Raw genomic sequence first — 22478 nt, 5'->3', positions numbered from 1 at the left:
ATTTCAAAATTACACTACTGTTCTGGGTCAGATCAGAATCAGCTTATATTGCTAAACTTCTGGTCTCAACCTTACTGGACAGTACTCTAGAAAGGTATACCTATCTAACTGATATTGAACCACATAGATAATTCAATGGTCCAGTCTGCCTAATCTAAGAGCCAGGATATTCTGTTCCTTTAATACGGTCAAAGTTAACCGACAGTTTTACCAGATGGTCATATTTATGATAAAAGGAAGACGGGATATTACGGACAGGTTGAGATCAGGTTTTTGTACATGTTAACTTGATCTTTTTAGTTAATATGCAACTAATCCTTAATATCAAAGCACGGGCACAAATAAATCAATTGGTTCACATAGGGTCATCGCTCAAATTTTATCAAATTAAAACCATTGATGCACTTGAAGGTTAAAGTACTAAATTCAGTATAGGCGTAACTCTCCAATACACTATGGTTCCCCCTTCGTTCTCGGATCTTGGTAAAGATGCACGGGACTTACTCTTTAAAAAGTTTTATTTTGGACTGTATAATATTCACTGCACGACAAAGAAAAATGACATTGAGTTTAAAGCCGATATTAGTGATGGACCTAAACCAAATAAGGTATATAAACATTAACTGTTGTATTTACATTTAATTATTTTCTCAGATGCATTTCAACCTGCAGGAAAAGTTCTCGTTTCCACAATATGGTCTAACAATGACGAAAAAGTGGTCTTCCAACAATCTAGTTGATGGAGAAATAGTATTTGAAGACAAATTAGTTGGCGGGTTGAAACAAACTTTTCAAATTTCTCGCGATCCTTTTCAAAAGTAGGACACTCTCATTAACTAATTACTTAGTTGTTTTCATGCCAATTTAATCAATTCTTTTCGAAACAAGCATGTGAATTCTAACGTCGAAATGTTCTTCAAGTCTGCTATCCCTGATTTGTCCCCATCTTTTGTTTTTAAGTAAGTTCAAAACTGCTTTCAAATATTCCTTAAAAACTTGAAAATACGGGTTTTATAGCCTTCTTCCTGTTTTATAGTACACTGATAACGGCTATTCTGGGTTATAGTTCACAAAATGATTAGCTTTCTAGCTGAATAATAAGTTTGACGTATTTAGCTACTTTAGTCCTCTTAGCTACGTTTGTACACTGGCTTCTCAGCGAGGTTTGGTGTTCTGATGTTGCTACGTATTCGACGATCCGGACTTACAGGTACCAATATGTCGAGAATATAGTCTCAAATTACAACTAATGAGAGACATCAATCCAATTAGGTCATAATTCTGTTACAATAAATTATTGGATGTGAACACATTTCGCAGAATTTCAATACAGTTTTACAATGACTTATGTCAATGAAAAATGCTCACTTTAAATACTCTGGTGATTTTTGTTGATATATAATCGATAAACTTAATGTTTAATTACGCTTAGTGGACACCTAAAAGCTTCATATGTAAAACTTTTTACCCTGGCTATCGGTTAATAAAAACTAAAAGTAATAGTTTTGTATACACTATGAAGGTCGGAGTAGCGAAATTATTGACGCACTGCACGAACGTATCACAATACAATAATGAGTACTTACTTGATTGGTTACCTTTCATGAAGATGCTTGTTTTGGTTGTACAACCTCTAGGTTAAAAGCTAGCATAGGAGTAGCATGAGCATAAGAATTTAAACAAAATAGCACCTATTGGACAGCAAGAAGTTAACTCAATAATGAAGCTAGATTTCACCATTTTCTATACCACTTTAAGCTTGACTGTTACACGATCTCAGTTCCATAGTTTCGTGAAAATGAAAATGTCTTCGGTTGTATTTGGAAGGCTGGATATTGGGGTTATCTAGGCCAGCTGATAGTTAAATAGGCTTTCATAAATACTCCGTCCGTCGATCCAGCACCCAACGTTAAACATGAGTTCTTAATTTATCTCGTAATAATCCTATAAACAGTGAGTTTTATGTTAGCCCCTTTCATTTATGAAAACAGGTCATTGGTTGTTTATAGTCATTCTAGATTTCTGGCCTTCGCCACTAACTGGCAATAATGGTTTTAAAATTTGCTTATATAATCTTTTTCTTAGGTGTTTTCTGTTGTCCTTATTTTTAATACCTATAGTAATAAGTCTCCCTGAGTTTGTTCACACAGCGTATTCGTTGAAGGTGTTAAGTCCTCAATTACAACTATTCAAAATAGACCAAACGTAAAATATTGTGATATAACTTTACATCTACTTGACCTTTTCTTCAGTATAACATTCAATGGTGATTGTTCTGTAAAAATTTCTTTAATTAACGACCGCTGAATGTAATCAGTATATGATGGGATAAGTCGGAGTCGCAACTAATCTTGGTATCTACCAAATAGGTCTTTACTAGATTTACCTTCCGGACTATCCCGGGCTAGGAATAAAAGGTGTAGTATACTAGTAATGAAGTGTATTTAAGGTTACCGCTGTTATCGCATCCGTATCAGTTTCTGTAATAGACTAAAATTCATGAGTTTTTGCTACTGACGCGCTATCTTTTACCCGAAATTGGGTCTGTGTATTTCAACAGACCACGTAAGGACAATTATTACCGTCTTGCTGCAACAGCCATCCAACTATACTTGTTAAAATCACTGGTGATGCTCCTTTGAAATTTATGACATCGTTCCATCCAGAAAAATTCAACCTGGGTCTATTGAAGCCCACTTATTAAAGCACAAGAACTCGACGATAATGAAGTTCCTTGCACGTTTTCAAAGTAACAAGTCTTCTTCTGTAGATAATGACAAAATAACCTGTGTCTACCGTTTGGTTTATATGAAAAATCAGGAGAGACCCAGGATTGTGATGATACTATAAGGATTCCCATTACGTAAGTTCATCTGATGGTCAGCATCCTATACATCTGATGTCCGCAAACGCTTAACTACTAGCACACCGAATACATCATAATAACCGATCTTGTTTACTATGTAAGTAGCTTTGGATAATCTAATTAACTAAACCATATAACTTCTTTAAAACTCAACATTATTATACGTGTAACCGAAAGCCACTCAAATTGTTGCTATTAGTAGAAGTCTGAATGAACATTTTAAATCCAGTCAACAATTAAACACTATATTACAAATCATTCGATTTAAATCCACTTCTGGGATACAAAACTTCTTTCTTAGTAGTCTCTACTGTAGTCAATCCACTTTCTTCAGTCACTCAACCAGTCATTATCCATGCAGGAATTCCCACGACGTTTCAATAATTCAATTTGCCATACCTCACTTCGCATTTTTATATCCGCTTATCAGACACGTAGGGGGGGTCAAGATAATTCGATTCAGCATACGTAATACAGCTTGCATGATTGGTGTATGTCAGATGAAGCCATCGGGATGTGATACTCTCCTAATTATTGGATTACTATAATCGAAGCTGCAATTTGTTGGTACAACAAATTTCGGGTACGGAAACTAAGCAGCGTACATAAAGTAGTTTATTTCCAAGTTTGTTCCACTTTTGGTGGACAGCAGCTCTCCCTATAGCGGTAAATCAAAATAAATGTCAACAGTTATGTGATATCACGTTTAAAAATCGGAAACGATATCACAAAGTCTTAACAAGTGTGGCGCCAATTTAGTGCGGCTAATGATCACTTTTCCTAATTGTTGAGAAGTCCATTGTTTCCCAAATATTCATCGGGATTACGCAAAAATATGACTTAGTAATTGGCACTTTAAGTTTCTAAACTGCATATGTATCATTAAAATCGCAAGCCAATCTAAGATATACAACCATTGAAAACCTCAAAACATCAGACGACCGTTTCGTCGTGGTATGAAATGCCTCAGCGGCGCTCATCCACGACCCTTCAGTCAAGAATCGAACCCAGGACCCTCGGTGCGAATGCCTAGTCTGTAGAGCACTGAACCAGAACCCAATGGTGTACAAATCTAACTTCAATCAATTCATAATGTTTTTGAATCAGGTTTCATGAAACTCACCATCTTGTATAGCTGATTCACAATCTTTTTCCTCTTATAATCGTCGATTAGAAGTGAGAAATAAACCTTTTGTTTTCTCATTGGTTGAAGGTTGACCCAGAAGTCATTAGGGTCTTAGTGCTAGCTGGGTTGAAGTATACTTGCATTGCGTTCACTAATTAAACCAACTCTGGCGCTGACTATTGCGTTGGTACTTTGATTCATGTGACTAGTGTTTGTCTCATAACACACTAATGAAATAGGTTCTTTTCAACTTACAATTTAATTATATATCTTTGGATTATGATGAAATACTATCGCCGGTAACGCTTTACAGATCTGCAGACTTATACTACACTCTACATCATTCCATTTATTTTAAATAGCTAATTTTTTGATGTTCCCCCTAATATGTCATCATATATTCTTGATGTTGAACTCTTTTTCCACTGAGGCTGCCTCACTAATTTATGTAGAGATTAAGTTCATTTATTGTTTGATTTTTTCAAATGATTAGTATTTCAGTCTATTTGGTTGTATTATTTAGTTAATGTATTTCTGTAAACCTCCAGAATTACATGGCACCATTCATTAATTCGTTCATTATGTGTGCTAAGTTTCCTAGTACATTTAAACCATGTATTTGTACTTTAAAATTGTTTTCCATAATATTAGTTACCAAGGCTATTTGGTTGGTGCAGATGTTAAATTGGATTGTACAAATCAAATTTTACAAAAAGCTAATTTTTCTGTCGGTTACACAGTACAAGATTTTAGTTTTCATGGTTTAATTACAAATTGGGGTAAACAATTTTCAGCCAGCATCTTTCAACGTATAACTGATCGACTGCATATAGCAGGTTCAGTAAGTGTAATTCTTAAATTTCTATTTTTTTAAATGATATAAGTTGCCTATTTTTTCCTTAACGTTTTTATTATTCTGTTTGACAGTTTTTCAATCTTTACTTTTTAATCAAGGTTCTAGTCTTTGTTTTGTGTTTGAATTCCCTCGGTATTGTTAAGGACTGAATGGATTGCCTCAGTATTGTCATTCAGTCACAATTTCTTTTAGTAAAATTATTTAGTGTCTAGCAGTATAAACCAGGATGAATGTTTCGCCTTATTTGAGACTCACCATTTGGATGTACCTGGATCCTAATATTGATGTTCACTCTGAGACTGACCAATTGTAAGCACCAACTTCAGTGACAAGATTTAAAAACTAAAAAGTAAAACGCGTACCTGTCTCACGAGCCAGTATCTATCTGCATTGAATAGCTCAGTAGATAAGGCGATAGGCGTACTGTGTTTGAGTTTTGATGTAAACGTCAACACTGGAATTCAATTACACCCAGCTGACGAGTTTTACCGCTAATCACTAATCAGCTTTGCCAAAGTATAATCTTGTCTCTAGCTTTCATCTGTTTTATATTGTATTTCAAAATTTCCGCTTCATTGAAGTAACAGGTAATACACAGTTATTAGATTATTTTGACTATGTTCTAGGTTCATATCACCCAAATATTTTTGTTAGAACATGTGCTACATGTGCCTAGCTACTGTTTACCTAGACGGGTGATGTTAGACAGTACAGAAGTAGGTTGGAAGAAAGCTAAGGGTAACCAAACCGAGAAGTAGCATCAGTCCATGAATTCATTGACTATTAACTTGAACTGCTTATATAGATGCGGACTATCTGATTGGTGTCCAAAAGACAATCTCAATCAGTGATTAAAGACATTGGCTGATGCGCTCTCAAAATCAGTCACACTGGTGTAGGTACATTCTTTTTTATTATGCACTTGATCTTGAATTTCAATAATCCTACATACATATTTGTCCTTTCTGTCTTCTTGAATCTCATTCTCAATTTTCAATCTTTCTCATCAGCATTTTCAGCATTTCAATCCCTTTAGTATTCAACTTGTTAATTTGATCTTATTTTAGAGTAGTTTAGCAGCTTGGTCCAACGTACATGTGTACTAGGCTCTACGTTGTTGACGATTAACTAAGTTTTGTTTATTAAGTATTGAAATTGATACTTTATATAGAAAACATACTTTGTACTATTATAATTACTAAGATATAGCCAATAAGATTGTGATAACCTAATTTTATACCAATTCTGTTGTGTTTTTATGACCCGCTAGCTATCACGTAATTTATTCGCCAATCAAAATACGACTTATTCACTTTCGTACTGTACTAAACCGATGACGTTCGACCGGTAAGAGCAGCCTAGCGTCCTTAGTGGTCCTATGTTCACCTAGCCCGTTCAGCTGAGTCTAGAATGCGAACAACAGCCTCCATTATGGGAATCCCATATTTCAGACATACTAGGTTTATATACCAAACAAACAGACTGCAACGCACTATAAAATAAGAAATAACGTTCATACACAATAAAGCCAAAATGTGTCTGTGAACGTGGGAGACTGTAATTAATAAACTGAGTATAATTTAAGGACAGTAAATCGTCTAATAATAAATTATAGGTCAAAATGAAGCTTATAATAAGGGGAATATAGATATTACTTACTTACTTACTTACTTACTTACTTACTTACTTACTTACTACTTACTTACTTACTTACTACTTACTTACTTACTACTTACTACTACTACTACTACTACTTACTACTACTCACTACTACCACTACCTTACTACTACTACTACTACTACTACACTACTATACTTACTTACTTACTACTTACTTACTACTTACTACACTTACTTACTACTACTCTACTTACACCACACTACCACTACTTACTTACTTACTTACTACTACCACTCACTACTTACTACCTACTACTTACTACACTTACTACACTACTCACTTACTCACTACTTACTCACACTTACTACTCACTTATCACTACTTACTTACTTACTTACTTACTACTACTTACTTACTACTTACTACACTACTACTTACTTACTTACTACTACTTACTTACTTACTCTACTTACTCCACTACATACTATCACTCTACATTACTTACTACTCACTTTACTTACTTACTTACTTACTCACCCACTTACTTACTTCTACTTACTTACTTACTACTTACTTACTACACTACACTTACTTTACTTACTTACTTACACTTACTTACTTACTTTACTTACTTACTTACTTACTTTACTTACTTACTTACTACTACTTACTTTACTTACTTACTTACTTACTTACTTACTTACTTACTTACTTACTTACTTACTTACTTACTTACTTACTTACGCCTGTTACTCCTAATGGAACATAGGCCGCCGACCAGCATTCTCCAACCCACTCTGTCCTTGGCCTTCTTTTCTAGTTCCATCCAATTCTTGTTCATTTTTCTCATGTCTATTTCCATTTCCCGGCGTAATGTGTTCTTTGGTCTTCCTCTTTTCCTTCGGCCTTGAGGATTCCATGTGAGGGCTTGTCTTGTGACGCAGTTGGGTGCTTTCCTCAATGTGTGTCCTATCCACTTCCAGCGCTTCTTCCTTAGTCCTTCCTCCACTGAAATCTGGTTTGTTATCTCCCACAGTAGTTTGTTGCTGATAATGTCTGGCCAACAGATCCGAAGTATTTTGCATAGACAGCTGTTAATAAACACCTGTATCTTCTAGAAGATGACTTTCGTGGTTCTCCAAGTTTCCTCCCCATACAGTAGAACTGTGTTGACATTTGTATTGATTTGTATTGGTTAGAGACCTTGAATGACATGGCTCAAAATCGTTTGCAATGGCGCAGGTGCATCCACTCTGTGTTCTCCCAAATTCTAATCTTCTGAATTCTTCATGTCCCTTTTTTTCCTCTTTCCAAATTTATTTCACTGTATTATACTCTTTAAATAACATCTCCAAACCCCAATCTTCCCGATTACTGCTTATACTCTTACTACCTCTACCACTACGGGATTTGAATCGACAACTGCATCTCTGTGCTAATGTGGTGTGGCAACTCGAACTAATGTACGTACGTACGAAGTTCTACGTTGTTACTGACTGACTGATTGAAAATCCTGACCTTGGTGTTGTTTGACAGTTGTTTTGTGTTCCAGATGTTCCTCAGTTGTAAATATGCTGCTTTTGCTTTGCCGACCCGCGCCTTCACATCTGCATCAGATCCACCCTGTTCATCAATGATGCTGCCCAGATATGTAAAGGTTTTTACATCTTCCAAATCTTCTCCGTCAATTGTGATTGGATTGGTGCATGCTGTGTTGTATCAGAGAATCTTGCTTTTCCCTTTGTGTATATTGAGACCTATTGCTGCTGAGGCTGCTGCTACACTGGTAGTCTTCTTCTGCATTTGTTGTTGCGTTCGGGATAGAAAGGCCAGATCATCTGCGAAGTCTAGATCGTCCAACTGCATCCTAGATGTCCATTGTGTCCCGTGTTTCCCTTCAGATGTTGACGTCTTCATGATCCAGTCGATCACCAGGAGAAAGAGAAAGGGTGAGAGTAAGCAACCTTGCCTGACACCGGTCTTTATTTCGAACGACTTTGTCAACTGTCCTCCATGCACGATTTCGCAGTGTAACCCATCATACGAATTCTGTATGATATTGACTATCTTCTGAGGCACGCCGTAGTGTCGAAGAAGTTTCCATAGTGTTGTTCTGTCCACGCTATCAAATGCCTTTTCGTAGTCAATGAAGTTGATGTAAAGTGATGAATTCCATTCAATTGATTGTTCCACAATGATCCGTAGAGTTGCGATTTGGTCTGTACACGATCTATCCTTACGGAATCCAGCCTGTCAATTTCGAAGTTGGGCGTCTACGCAGTCCTTCATCCTGTTTAACAATACCCTGTTAAAGACTTTTCCTGGTTTTGAGAGAAGATTGATGCCTCTGTAGTTATCACAGTTGCTGAGATCGCCTTTCTTCGGTATTTTGATCAGAAGTCCTTCTTTCCAGTCTGTTGGTACTTGTTCCTTATCCCAAATCTTATTGAAGAGAATGTGGAGTATCCTTGCAGTTACCTCTACGTCTGCTTTTAGTGCCTCTTCTGGAATGTTGTCTGGTCCTGCTGCTTCAATGTTGGGTGGGTTCAGTGGGGCTGGTCGGTTCAAGAGTTCATTGAAGTGTTCTACCCACCTGTTTCGTTGCTCTTCAATGTTGGTGATTACCTTGCCTTCCTTGCTTTTCACTGGTCGTTCAGGTTTGCGGCGATTTCCAGAGAGTTTCTTTGTCGTGTCATACAATTGTCTCATGTTTCCTTCTCTTGCAGCCTTTTCCGCCGTCGTTGCTAAATCTTCCACATATTTACGTTTGTCGGTTCTGATGCTCCTCTTCACTTGTTTGTTTACTTCTGTGTATTCAGCTTGTGCCTTGGTTTTTTCTGCTCTTGTTCGGCTGGTATTGATTGCTGCTTTCTTGTTCCTCCTTTCTTGAATCTTATCCAGTGTATCAACAGTGATCCATTCCTTGTGATGGTACTTCTTGTGACTCAGGACCTCATGACATGTTGAAGTGATTGCCTCTTTGATCCCCTTCCAGTTGCTCTCCACAGTAGTTCCTTCTCCATTGAGTAGATCATGAAAGGCCTGGAACTTGTTGCTGAGGACTATCTTGAATTTGTTGAGTTTGTTAGTATCCTGAAGAAAGGCCGTATTGAACTTTTGTGATATTGTCCGCCCCGTTGTCCAGTGCTTCTTGAGTTTCAATTTCATCTTGGCGACCAGCAAGTGATGATCTGATGCTATATCAGCTCCTCTCTTGGTTCTCACGTCTTCCATCGTCCTCCTGAACGTTTTGTTGATGCAAATATGGTCGGTTTGGTTTTGTGTAGTGTGATCCGGTGAAGTCCATGTGGCTTTGTGAATGCGTTTATGTGGGAATATGGTGCCGCCTATGACCAGTTTATTGAAGGCACATAGGTTTGCAAATCTCTCACCATTTTCGTTCCTTTCTCCTAATCCGTGTCGTCGCATGATGTCTTCATATCCAGTGTTGTCCATTCCAACCTTGGCATTTAGGTCTCCCATTAGAATGATCAAGTCCTTTGTTGGACACTTCTCGATGATTGACTGCAGCCTATCGTTGAAGTGATCTTTAGCGTCTTCATTGTAGTCGTAGGTAGGCGCATAGCTTTGGATGATGTTCATTGAAATAGTCATACCATAAGAATATACAGATAATATTAGTTCATTAATAGGTCTCAAAAGTTACTCGTAATGTAATCTTCGTTAGAATATAACAAATTCTATGGTGTGAGTACGTGTTTATATTTATTGTGGCGACCTACCTGAATATCTGGGTTACCTGTTCCTACCATCTAGATATTTCAAAAAATTCCGTGTTTTTTTTGCGCGATTATGAAAAGTTTACTACCTTTTGCCGTACAATTTACAAAGTAGTACAATCAGAAACATAATGATGGCTGGTAATATGTGTGTCAAATCGTAATTTTACTAAACAAAATCAACTTCACATAAGTTGGTAATATTGTTGTTTAATCACAAATGTGAATCCTAAGTCAGACAGATATATCAACATAAATCCTGGAACAGATGTGGGGCTTAGACTAATAGTTAATAACTTCATGGAATGATGCCATATCTTGGTTTGCCTACCCCTAGCTTTCTTACAACTTACTTCTCCATTAGCAAGTATCACTCTTCAGTGTAGATGATAGTTAGACACCTCAGTAGATGAAAATTCACTACCTCATCAACCGATTTTCCACTTTCACCAAGTATCATATGCTCAAGTTCATGGTAAAAATTATTTATTTATTTCACGTAATTATTTCTCTCTGTAAACAGTTTATCAATGATAACTATGAACCGTTAAATATCTTTATATAATATTTTGAATGATTTTAAAGATTGAAATGAATTGTAATTTCATGTCATTTTTCCTAGATTATTACTGAATTAGTAGTTCATTATCAGTAGGAAAGTAATTTTCTAATCGTATATAAAAAGAACCTCTTTAAGGATATAACACACAGTCAGTCAGTCAGTCAGTAAGTCAACAACGTAGAACTTCGTACATACGTACATCAGTTGGAGTTATCATACCACATTAGCACAGAGATGCAACGGTCGATTCAAATCTCATAGTGGTAGAGGTAATAAGAGTATAAGTATAACACAATTCTTAGATTATCAGAAAGTGGAACGGACCATCATTAGAGCTAACATGTACGTTACTATTACCACTGTTTATTAAGTGAGGAACCTTTGAAATTGAGAATTCCATTTCAAACTCTTAACATCTCACCTTACTTCACAAATGTTAGTGGCCGTTGATTTTATTTAGAAATAATATCTTTTAAATTATTTGACTCTCTAAATCTTTAATTAATCATAGATTACATGGAAACGTGTTCCAGATGAAACTGTTTGGGCTGTTGGATCACAATATATATTAGATAATCAGAAAAAGCATTCTGTGAAATTGAGACTAGATCATTTAAATCAAATCAGTTTGGCTTTTACAACATATTTATCAAAAAGTGAGTTAGAACACATTTATATAATACTATCTTAATTCGACTAAAAGAAATGATATGTTTACTTATAAAATGTTTTACTAATCTTTAGATTAATGAGGCACTAATGGTTTACAATAATAAGCTCGAACTCCACTCAATCTACTTGTGTTGCTGCAACCGGATAGTATCATTAGCCATCGCACTTAAAGTGTGGCTCATACTTACGTACCTGATGAATGAGTTTATAGGAAGATAGTTTACATTATCACGGAACTTATGTCTATCGTTATTTTATGATAATGCAACACATGAGGACCTCTTCGTAGTACACTATAAGCATTCACATATAAGTTATTTTCAAAATGATTAACTTGATCTGAGGACTCTCAACCGTGAATAAAAGAACTTTCTTTTTAAATGGTTGATCTTAGTATAAAGTTTAAAAAGAGTAGACTATGATTAAACATTTACTGCTCTCTCTTTTATCCAAAACGTTTCCCACCTTCATAATATAATTTTTATTTATTTATTTATTTTAACACATAGATATTGGTACAAGGAGGCACCAAATAGATATACGCCACACAGATCTCATTTGATATGTGTGAGGGCTGTGATATCCCCCGGGTGCCCAAACCGAAGCAGGTGGTTTTCTTAGGGGGCCACTCCCCGAGCCTTCGACCTGAAGGTCTGATCCACAAGGCAATCGAGCATCGTAAGGAGATGCAGTCCCATGGAAGCCGGTGACCAACAATTGGTTCATACGCCATTTGTTCCTTCAGGATACTGGAGCCCATGTGCATCATTGGTTTGGAATGAGGGTTTTCCAACTCCCTTAGGTGAACTCTCCATGTCCATCAACACGGTTAAAGCGCCGGACATTCGCTTTTCGTTCTCTCAATTTCATAAACAACACCGCCACGAGAAGGGAGTAAATAGGACTTCCCTGTCAATGGATGTAAACACGTGACCATGTAAGAGCATTTCCAGAGGTAGAGCGGACTCTCCCCACTCTCGGCCCTACCAGGGCATTTGGGGGACATATAATTCCTGAATTAGTAGTAAGCAAGCGTTAAACATAACGTTAGTGCTTTAATTAGAAAGTACGCTTTTCAACTAGACTATAAATAACTATATTGTTTACCAGTGAAGGCTTTATCATGTTTGACGAACTTCAATCACTCATCAAATATTGAGGCATCAAAGTTAATTGTTTGTTATTAATATCTTGCTTTAGAAATAAAACTAATTTTACAACTCGGATTTTGTTTCACTTTAATGTTGATATTGAGATTCGGCATGGATTTATTTCTTCATCTTCGAAATATTAGTTCATTCCAACTCAATGATTAGAATCGCTTAACTTTTATTCATTTAGGATATGGTCTTTCTTGTCTCATTCAAGTTTGTTTACAGCAGTTAAATTATTTTAATAGCTCCTCTCTCTCTCTCTCGCACACACACAAAGTCTAACACACAAGTGACTACATGATTTCTTACTTCTAATAAATTTGTATATGACTCCACATTTGAAGATAATATTTGGTTGAAATTCCGTCTTCAAATGCCATGGTACGGCCAAGGGTGGGGAGGGTCAGTTCTCCCTCACGAAATGCTCTCACACGACCACGCGTTTACAGCCACTGTCGAGGAAGTCCTACTGCCTTTTCGTGGTGTGGGTGTTGTCTATGAAACTGTGAGGATGAAAGCCGAATGTCTGGTGCATTAACCGGGTCGGTGGATACGACAGGTTCACCTAGTGGAGTTGGAAAACCCTGATTCCAAACCAATTTTGCACATGAACTCCAAGATCCTGAGAGAAAAAAAGTGTATGAACCTGTTGTTGGTCACTGGTTTCCATGGGACTACATCTAATGTTGCTGCACTGCCTTACAGATTATATCTCTAGATCAAAGGCTCAGGGAGTGGCTCCCTAAGAAAACGACTTGCTTCAGTTTGGGTGGCTGGACAGTTTCCAGCCCTCATACAAATTTTGTGTGACACATACGTTTTGGTGCCTCTTTGTACCCATGTTTATGTGCCTAAATAAGTAAATAACAGTGGCTTAATGGTTGTAGTACTCGTTTTTCAACTAGCGCCTTAGGTTAGTACCTTGCTCTGTCTTATTTAATGTAGACAGGCGGTTAGTATCTCTAAGCATCACACAAAAGGTGTAACTCGGAGCCATGTATAGGATTATCCTTGAATATCCATTTAAACAATTTCCATCGAATATTCTAATATTTTGTGATCGATAATTGAACCTGATCGTTACACAGTGTTTCGATTTTTTGTTTCATAAGTAGTCAATCCTTTTCAAACATCTTATCGCTTATTGTATAGTGCATCAATTAGAGATTAGGTTGCCGAGTTATTTATTCCATACGTTACACATTTCACTACTAGATCGGCAAATGATAAGTGGTCACTCTAACTCTGACTATAACTAATAGATTTCTATCTTTTTGTAAGGTAGTGGGGCTTTAGCATTTAAAGCAATCTAACTTCAGCCACTTAGTCTCAGGTTCGGACCCTATTTCATTTACTTCAGCTTAAGCAACCGAATGGTATCGCTAGCGCTCGAAATTAGAATGGAGCTCAAAATCAAATATACAAACGTATATCTGCTTGATGAGTGAATAATGGTAAAAATAACTGTCAACTTTTGAATAGATTGTGTTGTGAAACTATAATTTATGAACAACCTTTGAGCGACTCTGAAGTGATCTTGAGAATATTCACCTACATACTACGGCTAAATGAGAGTTATAAATCAGTCTGAAGAATTAAGATTAATATTTACAGTTGATAATTAGGGTTAAAAATTAGATTTCGGGGTTTTCATCACGAACTGACATTAGCTATGATATCAAAACTTTATTTAACCAAATGATTGAATTGATTTCGCGCCAAAATTCAAGACGTGTTATCGTAAACCTGATTGGTTCATCCATAAGTTGTATACATATATAAAGTATGTTCGTTTACATCTCATTTTTTCTTTCTATATTCTACTATAGGTCTTCAATTGACATTGAGTGGAGTTTTCAATGGTTCAGATTTGACAAAAATGGGTATTGGTTTAGAATTGAATGCTTAAAACATTTATGAACATACTAATTTTTCTATGAATTAAAATAAAACAATATGACTATGTATCAATTATAGATGTAAAACAATTATGAATGAATTAGTTCACTTTCTCTTTACCCCGGTCTCATCGTTACAATCATTCTTTCATCAAATACAAAAGTATTAGTTATTTAGATTGTTCATGTTGACAATTTATTCTCTTATTTCATTCATGGTTATGTTGCTTCTTTGTTGTCCAACTGTTTTCTTTCCACCACCACTACCACCACTTCTCAACTATTTAGTCTATATACTGCCATTACATTATCCAAGTGTATATGACCTTTTGTAGGTGTGTTTTGCCTCTGCTTTTTTTTCTAAAGATTTTATATTTATTTATGAGATTACATATTAAGTTGAATCTCTTAAAAGAATCTGTATATCATCATAAATATAGATAGTTACATGTAAATGTACTTTTGTGGATTAAATGGCTCCCAAATACCCTGGTACGGCCAAGAGTAGGGAGAGTCCGCTCTCCCTCTCGAAATGCTCTCACATTGCCACGCGTATATAGCCACTGCCAGGGAAGTCCTACTCACTGCCTTCTCGTGGCGGGGGTGTTGTTTACGAAATTGGGAGGACGAAAAGCGAATGTCCGGCGCTTTAACCGGATTCCAAATCAATGGTGCACATGGGCTCCAGTATCCTGAAGGAACGAATGGCGTGTGAACCAATCATTGGTCACCGGCTACCATGGGACTTCATCTCCTGACGTTGCTCCACTGCCTTGTGGATCAGACCTTCAGGTCGAAGGCTCGGGGAGTGGCCCCCTAAGAAAACCACCTGCTTCGGTTTGGGCACCCGGGGAATATCACAGCCCTCACACATATCAAATGAGATCTGTGTGGCGTATATCTATTTGGTGCCTTCTTGTACCAATATCTATGTGTTAAAATAAATAAATAAATAGATTAAATGTAAACTCACACTAATCTATAATAGGATATTGAGTTTGAGTCTCATTATGAACATAAATAATAAGGTGGAGGTATATTCAATTGTCAATGAGTTCGAAATCAATCATTGTTCATCTTATAATTTCCACTGCTGACAATTATCGATTTGTAAGTTGAACTGATAGTAAAATATCCTTTCAATAGTGAAGGAGTGAGAGTTGTTGCTTTAGTCATCCAGCTTTCAACCATAAAGTGACAAGTTTAAACGTTAATCCACCTACTTTGATTTTAACAATCGAATAGTATTATACAGCATAACTAACCTGAATACATAAATATATTAGACATTAATACCATTGGACGCCGGCTCAGTGGTCTAAAGGTTAAATGTTCGTACATGAGACTGGAGGTCCTAGGTTTTATTGCTGCGTTCGGGATCGTGGATGCGTCCTACTGACGAGTCCTTTGCTAGGTTTTTAATCATGATCTAACATTGATCGGTTCATTATCTCAATGAAACTCAATAATCTTCATGACCCTATTCTGATACATAAATATATATTTGATAAATGAGTTATATCTGTTTAAGAAACCCAAAGAGATTGATTAAAATGAGTATAAATAGTATGAAATTGGAAATTCTTATCATTAGTTACGAAAATTGTTGAGAGATCCAGAAAACTCAAAAAAAGCTGGTAAAGGCTTTGAAAACACTGAGAAACATCTTATCCAATCAGCATCGACTAGAAGTTTTGCCAGAAACCTCTAAAAAGTGAAAAGTCACGTCGAGTTTCTGATTGGATGATTACCTATGCTGCTACTATGTTTAGTGGCGTTCCAGAACTTTCTGGGAACCTAAAATCATCTAAAATACTGTAAAAATCCTAGGTTTTCTTTGCAAAATCGAACCTTTGGAGTAAAACGTTTCTTCCATATTTCGCACCTTTTCTCTCATGTTCAAGTCGCTGTGTTCATTTAGCCTGGCGGTTAATAGGAAGAGCTTGGGAACAGAATCTAGCGTTCAATTAGAAGACTTATCAAGAAATGTGGAAGACTTTTTCGTCAATTAAATATGTAAGAAGGTCATTTTCTAGTTATTCAGTTCAAATACTGTAGTATACATAATTAACTTCAGTTAATTTGTAATAACTAGAATATAAGTGGTACTTATTTTCTGTTGTTGATTGACATCATTGTGGAACGATTTCAGCTTACAAATTAGTTGAAACTAGTATGAATACCGAAAAATAATAAAAAACTTTGAGAAATGGCTTCTTTTCATCGAAAGGAGTGGTTCGACTTTCTTCTCTGCTACCGTACATTCTTACTACCCTATAGTGAGTTAAGTTGTTCACATGTCATACAAGGTTATAATCGTCTATATTAAATTAGTTGATGAATCAGGCTACTGATTATTTATATAAGTAGTAAGATGCGTGGAACAAAGTTTTCAGTTTAAGTGTTGGCGTGATATCGGTTCTGATTTCATAATCGTTTTACAGGCGGAAAAATGAAATAAAATGTAATAAGCGACAGTTGGAACATTTAAGACTAAATTGATTTATTGAAACAATTACAGTGTGTATAGGCCCCTAAATGCCCTCACATGGCCACGCGTATACAGCCACTGCCAGGGTAGTCCTACTCACTGACTTCCGGTACCAGGAGTATTGTTTACGAAACTGAGAGGACGAAAAGTGAAGATCCAACGCTTTAACTGGGTTGGTGGATATGTGGGATACACCTAGGGGAGTTCGAAACCAATGGTGTACATTGGCTCCAGGATCCGAATGGAACAAATAGCTTATGAACCAATTATTGGTCACCAGCTTCCATGGGACTGCATCTCCTTAGGTTTCTCCATTGCCTTGTGGATTAGACCTTAAGGTCGAATGCTTGAGGTGCGGCCCCCCTAAGTAGATCATCTGTTTCGGTTTGGGCACCCGGGCAATATCACAGCCCTCACAAATCGAATGATTTACGTGGCGCATATCTATTTGGTGCCTTCTTGTACTAATGTTTATGTGTTTAAATAAATAAATGTGTATAAATTAAAATTTAACTCTGTCATAAGACGTAGGGATTTATACAACAGTTCAGGGTTCAACTCAAAGTCTCCAGCTATTGATCACTATAATTTCGTGAACCTTAGCCAGGTAGTCTGCACCTACCTACATGGCTTAGCATAACTGTCAATGTTGTAATGTTACACATTAGTCTAACCACTGTTACACCAGCAAACATCGCCGCAGAATAGGCAGTGGTTGGACGTATGTAATACAAGACCCAATCGCTTCAGTCGATGAAAATTCTTTACCTCATCAATCGATTCATTATTTTTAACCAGTATGTTGAGTTTGACTTCAGTATGGCTCATTCAGTAGTCTCAAAATATTGCTTATTCATCATTGTATGGATACAAAAGATCATCGTACAGTTAATTTTTCTTATTAAGTTATTATTTTTGTTTAAAAGACTGATAATTAAAAGAGATCTGAATTATCAGGTTTTTTTTATACTTTCTTTACTTACGCCTGTTATCTCTTATGAAAGAGTATAGACCGCCCAACTCTGTCCTGGGCATTCCTTTCCAATTGTTTCCACTTGCTATTCACTCTTTTGATATCTGCCTCCAATTCCAAATGCAATGTATTCTTTGGTCTTCCTCTTCTCCTTTCGTTTTATAGATTCCAAGTAAGCGCTTGCCTCGTGATACAGTTTGACTAATTCCGTAATGTATGTCCTATCCACTCCCAACGTCTTTTTCTCATTTCCTCTTCAGATGGAATCTGTTTTGTTCTCTCTCACAGTAGGCTGTTGCTGATAGTTTCCGTCCAACGGGCATTAAGTATCTTGTATAGACAATTATTTATAAATACTTGTATCTTTTTGATGGTCGTTGTATTAGTTCTCCAAATTTCAGCTCCGTAAAGTTGGACGGTGTTGACGTTCGTATTGAAAATTCTTACTTTGATATCGGTTGACAGACAGTTGTTTTGAGTTCCACATGTTCTTCAACTTGCTTTCACATTTGCATACGATCGTCCTTGTTCATCGATGATAAGTGAAAGATTCCACATCTTCCAGAGTTTCTCCATTAAAAAAGATTGGGTTGGTGTTCTCTGTGTTGTATTTAAGGATCTTGCTTTTTCCTTTGTGTATATTGAGACCTACTGATGCAGAGGCTGCTGTTACACTACTTGTCTTTATCTGCATTTGTTAATGTGTATGGGATAGAAGGGCCAGGTCATCTGCGAAGTCCAAATCTTCTAATTGATTCCAAGCTGTCTATTGAGGGTTTTTTGGTAACATGTAAATACTTAATTACAGAAATGAAATCCCATGAATAGTATAACTTATCATTGAAATTTCATGCTAGAAAAATACCTCTTCCTGATCACAGCGAACCTTTCTAAATGACTTACAACAATATGGCAAATTTATTGTTAAAAATTTACTCTTTTGTGATAGTTTCGTTTTAAATGTTATTTTGTAACATTAGGAGGTTATAGGCAAAGATGGATATTGTCTAGAATTGGAATCCAGGACGCGCGTATCGTCCTGTTTGGAACTCGTCAGCTGGATATAACTGCATTTCAGAGGTTATTTTCACCCCTAGACTCGAACCCAGTACCGTTTGCTTCAAACGCCAACCAGCTGTCCACTTAGCTACTAAGTCTTAAATGGATAACTCGATAGCATCAATTGCACACTCATCTTTTACATCTGCTCTTTACTCGACACCATAATGTGTTTGACAACAAGAAAGTATGGTTGAAGTGATTTAGAAGATATCACTACCAAAACAGGAATATATTATCTTCGATAAACCGTATTCGTTTGACCTGAACACAACATGTGCTCCCTTCGTCCTCTCAAAACTGTTCACATTGAGAACTGTTACTTGACGATTCAGTCAGCAATATTTGTTTGAATATCACATACAATCATAACACCTATTTGAGTTCTAATCTAATATGCGTTTTCCCATAAGAACTATTTTTCTAAAAGTAACAATAATGATGATAATACTAGTTACAAATTTCTTCTGTACACATAATTGGGGTGAAATGTACGAATTCCTATGGCTTCAGCTATATAAAGGAGACGGGAACGAACTCCGTTGAAAGATGATGGAGGTAAATGATAGATAACTCGAAATGATTTCGATTTATCTACATTATGACCACTATCAATCAACGGGGATGTGGCTAGCGATACTCTGAAAGATAGGTTAACAAAAGTAATTAGCAGGACATTTTAAGCAGCCAATTTTGTGTTGACTTTCTCGAGTTGACCAGCGATGTCTACTCAAACGAAGGAAAAGTTACCTGAGTTGGCCTCCTCTATGTGTATTTACAAATTCAGCTGCTCCTGGAGAGATAGCTTTATCGGGCATAATGCCAGGCAACTTAACCAACGAATGAGTAAACATTTACGCGCTTGGTTTGAGAAGGGCCAGATAAAAACAATACGCAGTTCTAACTTGGCACATCTAATTGATAGTGGTGATAATGATAGTGTACATTATCTGAGAGAGCGATCTGTCTGTTGACCTCAATTGTTGTTAATCACCATATTCTATATCATTAATCAAATCATATGGTATTCTCTATTGTATTGTGAGCGTGATATGAATCTTAATTATAATATGGAATGTCGTTTTCTAATAATACATTGATATGAATGACAATCGCCTAATTTACACAGAAAAAAATATGAATGAAATTTTCACTGTACACGTGATTACCACTTTTTTAAAGAGAAAATATATGGCTGTGGGCTGGCATCATTTACATTAATCTTCAGATAAATATATTTTCTACGGTTACAAGAACCGATTCTGTTAAAAGCTAACGTTACTTTGGCTGTTCAGAGCTTGAATCTTTTAGAACATACTTTCGTTTGTTGATGTTATTTTCGGGTTTTAAAATGAATTTTTTTAATGCCTCTTTCTGGAACAAGTGGTGTAGGGATGATCTTCATACAGATAAAATCTTTTAAAATGTCAACCTCTACACAACCAACATGGAGATGATGTCTTCAGACTATCATGATGATTATTTTGCGTGCCAGGACAATGCAAGTCTTTTCTCTCGACTGTGTTGATATAATGAAACCGGTTATCGTTCTCTACCCTTGAGATATCATGTTTAGAACTCACTAATCTTTTACATACAGTAGTTACTTTCTGTAGGGTAATGCTAGAACAATGTTCAAGGTTGCTTAGAATTCTCCTTTGGATATCAGCATTCTTGAGCAAGGTAGTACTTATTTCTTATACTGCAAAGTTGAATGATATGAGTTTGGATCACACGAGGAGTATTGGTTTCTTCAGAAATGAGCGTTCACTTCACTGACTTGTACCAAATACTATGAAACCTAGCTTCACGGATTTCTGCCAACAGACTACAAACAGGGAACATCGTCTAACTCAATCAAAATATCTCAATAACATCAACTTAAAATGTGAATTTGAAGTTGTTGAGACAGACATACCTGACATGCTATTTAAATGTTTAAGTACGAATGCTTCCTTACGGAGAAATTCATTTCAATTCTGTTGTAAAATTAAAACGACTTCTAATACTAAATGATATTTCAAAATGTATTCGATCTCCTGTAAAATCAGATCACTTCCACCTAACGATGATATCCAACTTCAATCAATATTCAACACAGATATACATTTGGTCAACAGTAAATTGTTACTATCCAGAATATTGGGTATCGATCAGTTTATCTATCACAGTGATTGGCATAGAATGATAAAAAGAACGTAGTGTGGACTTTATCATTAAGACGATTGACTACAATCTTATAGTCAATACAAATGAGACGTATTAAGTAGTCGAGTCTGAAAGCATCAGGATTATTATTGGGCGTTGCATAGATTGATAAAATGAGGACGTGAGAACTAGATAATTCTATAAAAAAGCAAAAACTACACTCATTCAAAATAAGATGAGTAATTGATTACAGTGTTTATTCATAGTTGAAGCAAGATCTTCTATGAACTGATGGACAAACTATTTGTCTTCACTTCATTTTCTCTTTAGAAAAGTGGTAATCACGTGTACAGTGAAAATTTCATTCATATTTTTTCTGTATAAATTAGGCGACCGACATTCCATATTATAATTAAGATTCATATCACGCTCACAACACAATAGAGAATACCATATAATTTGATTAATGATATAGAATATGGTGATAAACAACAAGAAAATATAATCAATGATATTTTTATAAACAACAACTGAGGTCAACAGAATTATATTTCTATAGTTGAGATCATGAGTCAATTGAAGCTAGACCACCATGGAATACCTGGAAGCACTGGACGGTTGTTTCGTCTTATTGTGGGACTTCTTAGCAGTGTGCATCCACGATCCTGCCTCACAAGATTCGAACCCAGGACTTCCGGTTTCGAGCTTGAGCACTTATCCAACAGACCACTGAGCTGGTCGGCATCCAACGGTGTTAATGTCTAACTTCAACTAATCCACGAAATTGAGCGACACATCCACTATTGTCTTCGGTAAGTTACTATCTCACAACAGACCTGGTTGAACTCCACTGGTCACTACTTCTCACTTGAACTCTGGTTATACCTCTTGAAGCCAGTCACCAGTGAGTATATGTTGATTAATATCAGATCTTAACCATTGAAATTACTATTATATCCACAAAACCCATCTGATATTATTTAAAATTATTGGTAATCACATTCAAGAGAAGTTTCATTAATACGGATTAGAAATTTCAACCAACGATGGATAAATGTCAGTTCATGTTCACAACACAGCCATAAGTATATTGAATAACGATGAATCCATTTAACACGATGATTGGTTAACAATGAACATAAGATTTCAACACATTTGATTTTCTTAATAGTCATTTTGAATCATCCAATCAGAAAGAAACAACCAAACACTTAAAAAATCTATATGAACCTGACAATTTCTATTAAAATTTGATTTACTACTTTGAACAAAAAGATGAGGTAAGTGTTAGTTGAACACACGTAGTAACTGA

At 36.2% G+C, this 22478-nt stretch overlaps 1 protein-coding gene across 1 annotated transcript; it reads left to right on the top strand.

Moving 5' to 3' along the window:
• The first annotated feature begins 414 nt into the window (after positions 1–414).
• Positions 415–14950, top strand: VDAC1_2 (Voltage-dependent anion-selective channel protein 1). Its single transcript, XM_051218018.1, has 5 exons — positions 415–608; positions 655–959; positions 4644–4833; positions 11283–11427; positions 14427–14950. Exons 2-5 carry the CDS (start codon positions 910–912, stop codon positions 14504–14506), a joined length of 465 nt encoding a protein of 154 aa, XP_051064454.1. The 5' UTR covers positions 415–608; positions 655–909; the 3' UTR covers positions 14507–14950.
• The last annotated feature ends 7528 nt before the right edge of the window (positions 14951–22478 follow it).

This window comes from Schistosoma haematobium, chromosome 7 (genome assembly GCF_000699445.3).
Source record: "Schistosoma haematobium chromosome 7, whole genome shotgun sequence".
NCBI lineage: Eukaryota > Metazoa > Platyhelminthes > Trematoda > Strigeidida > Schistosomatidae > Schistosoma > Schistosoma haematobium.
The sequence above is the reverse complement of the archived record's forward strand: the minus strand, read 5'-3'. Positions and strand labels throughout refer to the sequence as shown.

Coding starts and splice junctions, on each gene's coding strand:
- VDAC1_2 (XM_051218018.1), top strand. CDS start 910: ATGTTCTTCAAGTCTGCTATCCCTGATTTGTCCCCATCTTTTGTTTTT. Junction 4,834..11,282: donor GACTGCATATAGCAGGTTCA/GTAAGTGTAATT, acceptor AATTAATCATAG/ATTACATGGAAACGTGTTCC. Junction 11,428..14,426: donor TACAACATATTTATCAAAAA/GTGAGTTAGAAC, acceptor ATTCTACTATAG/GTCTTCAATTGACATTGAGT.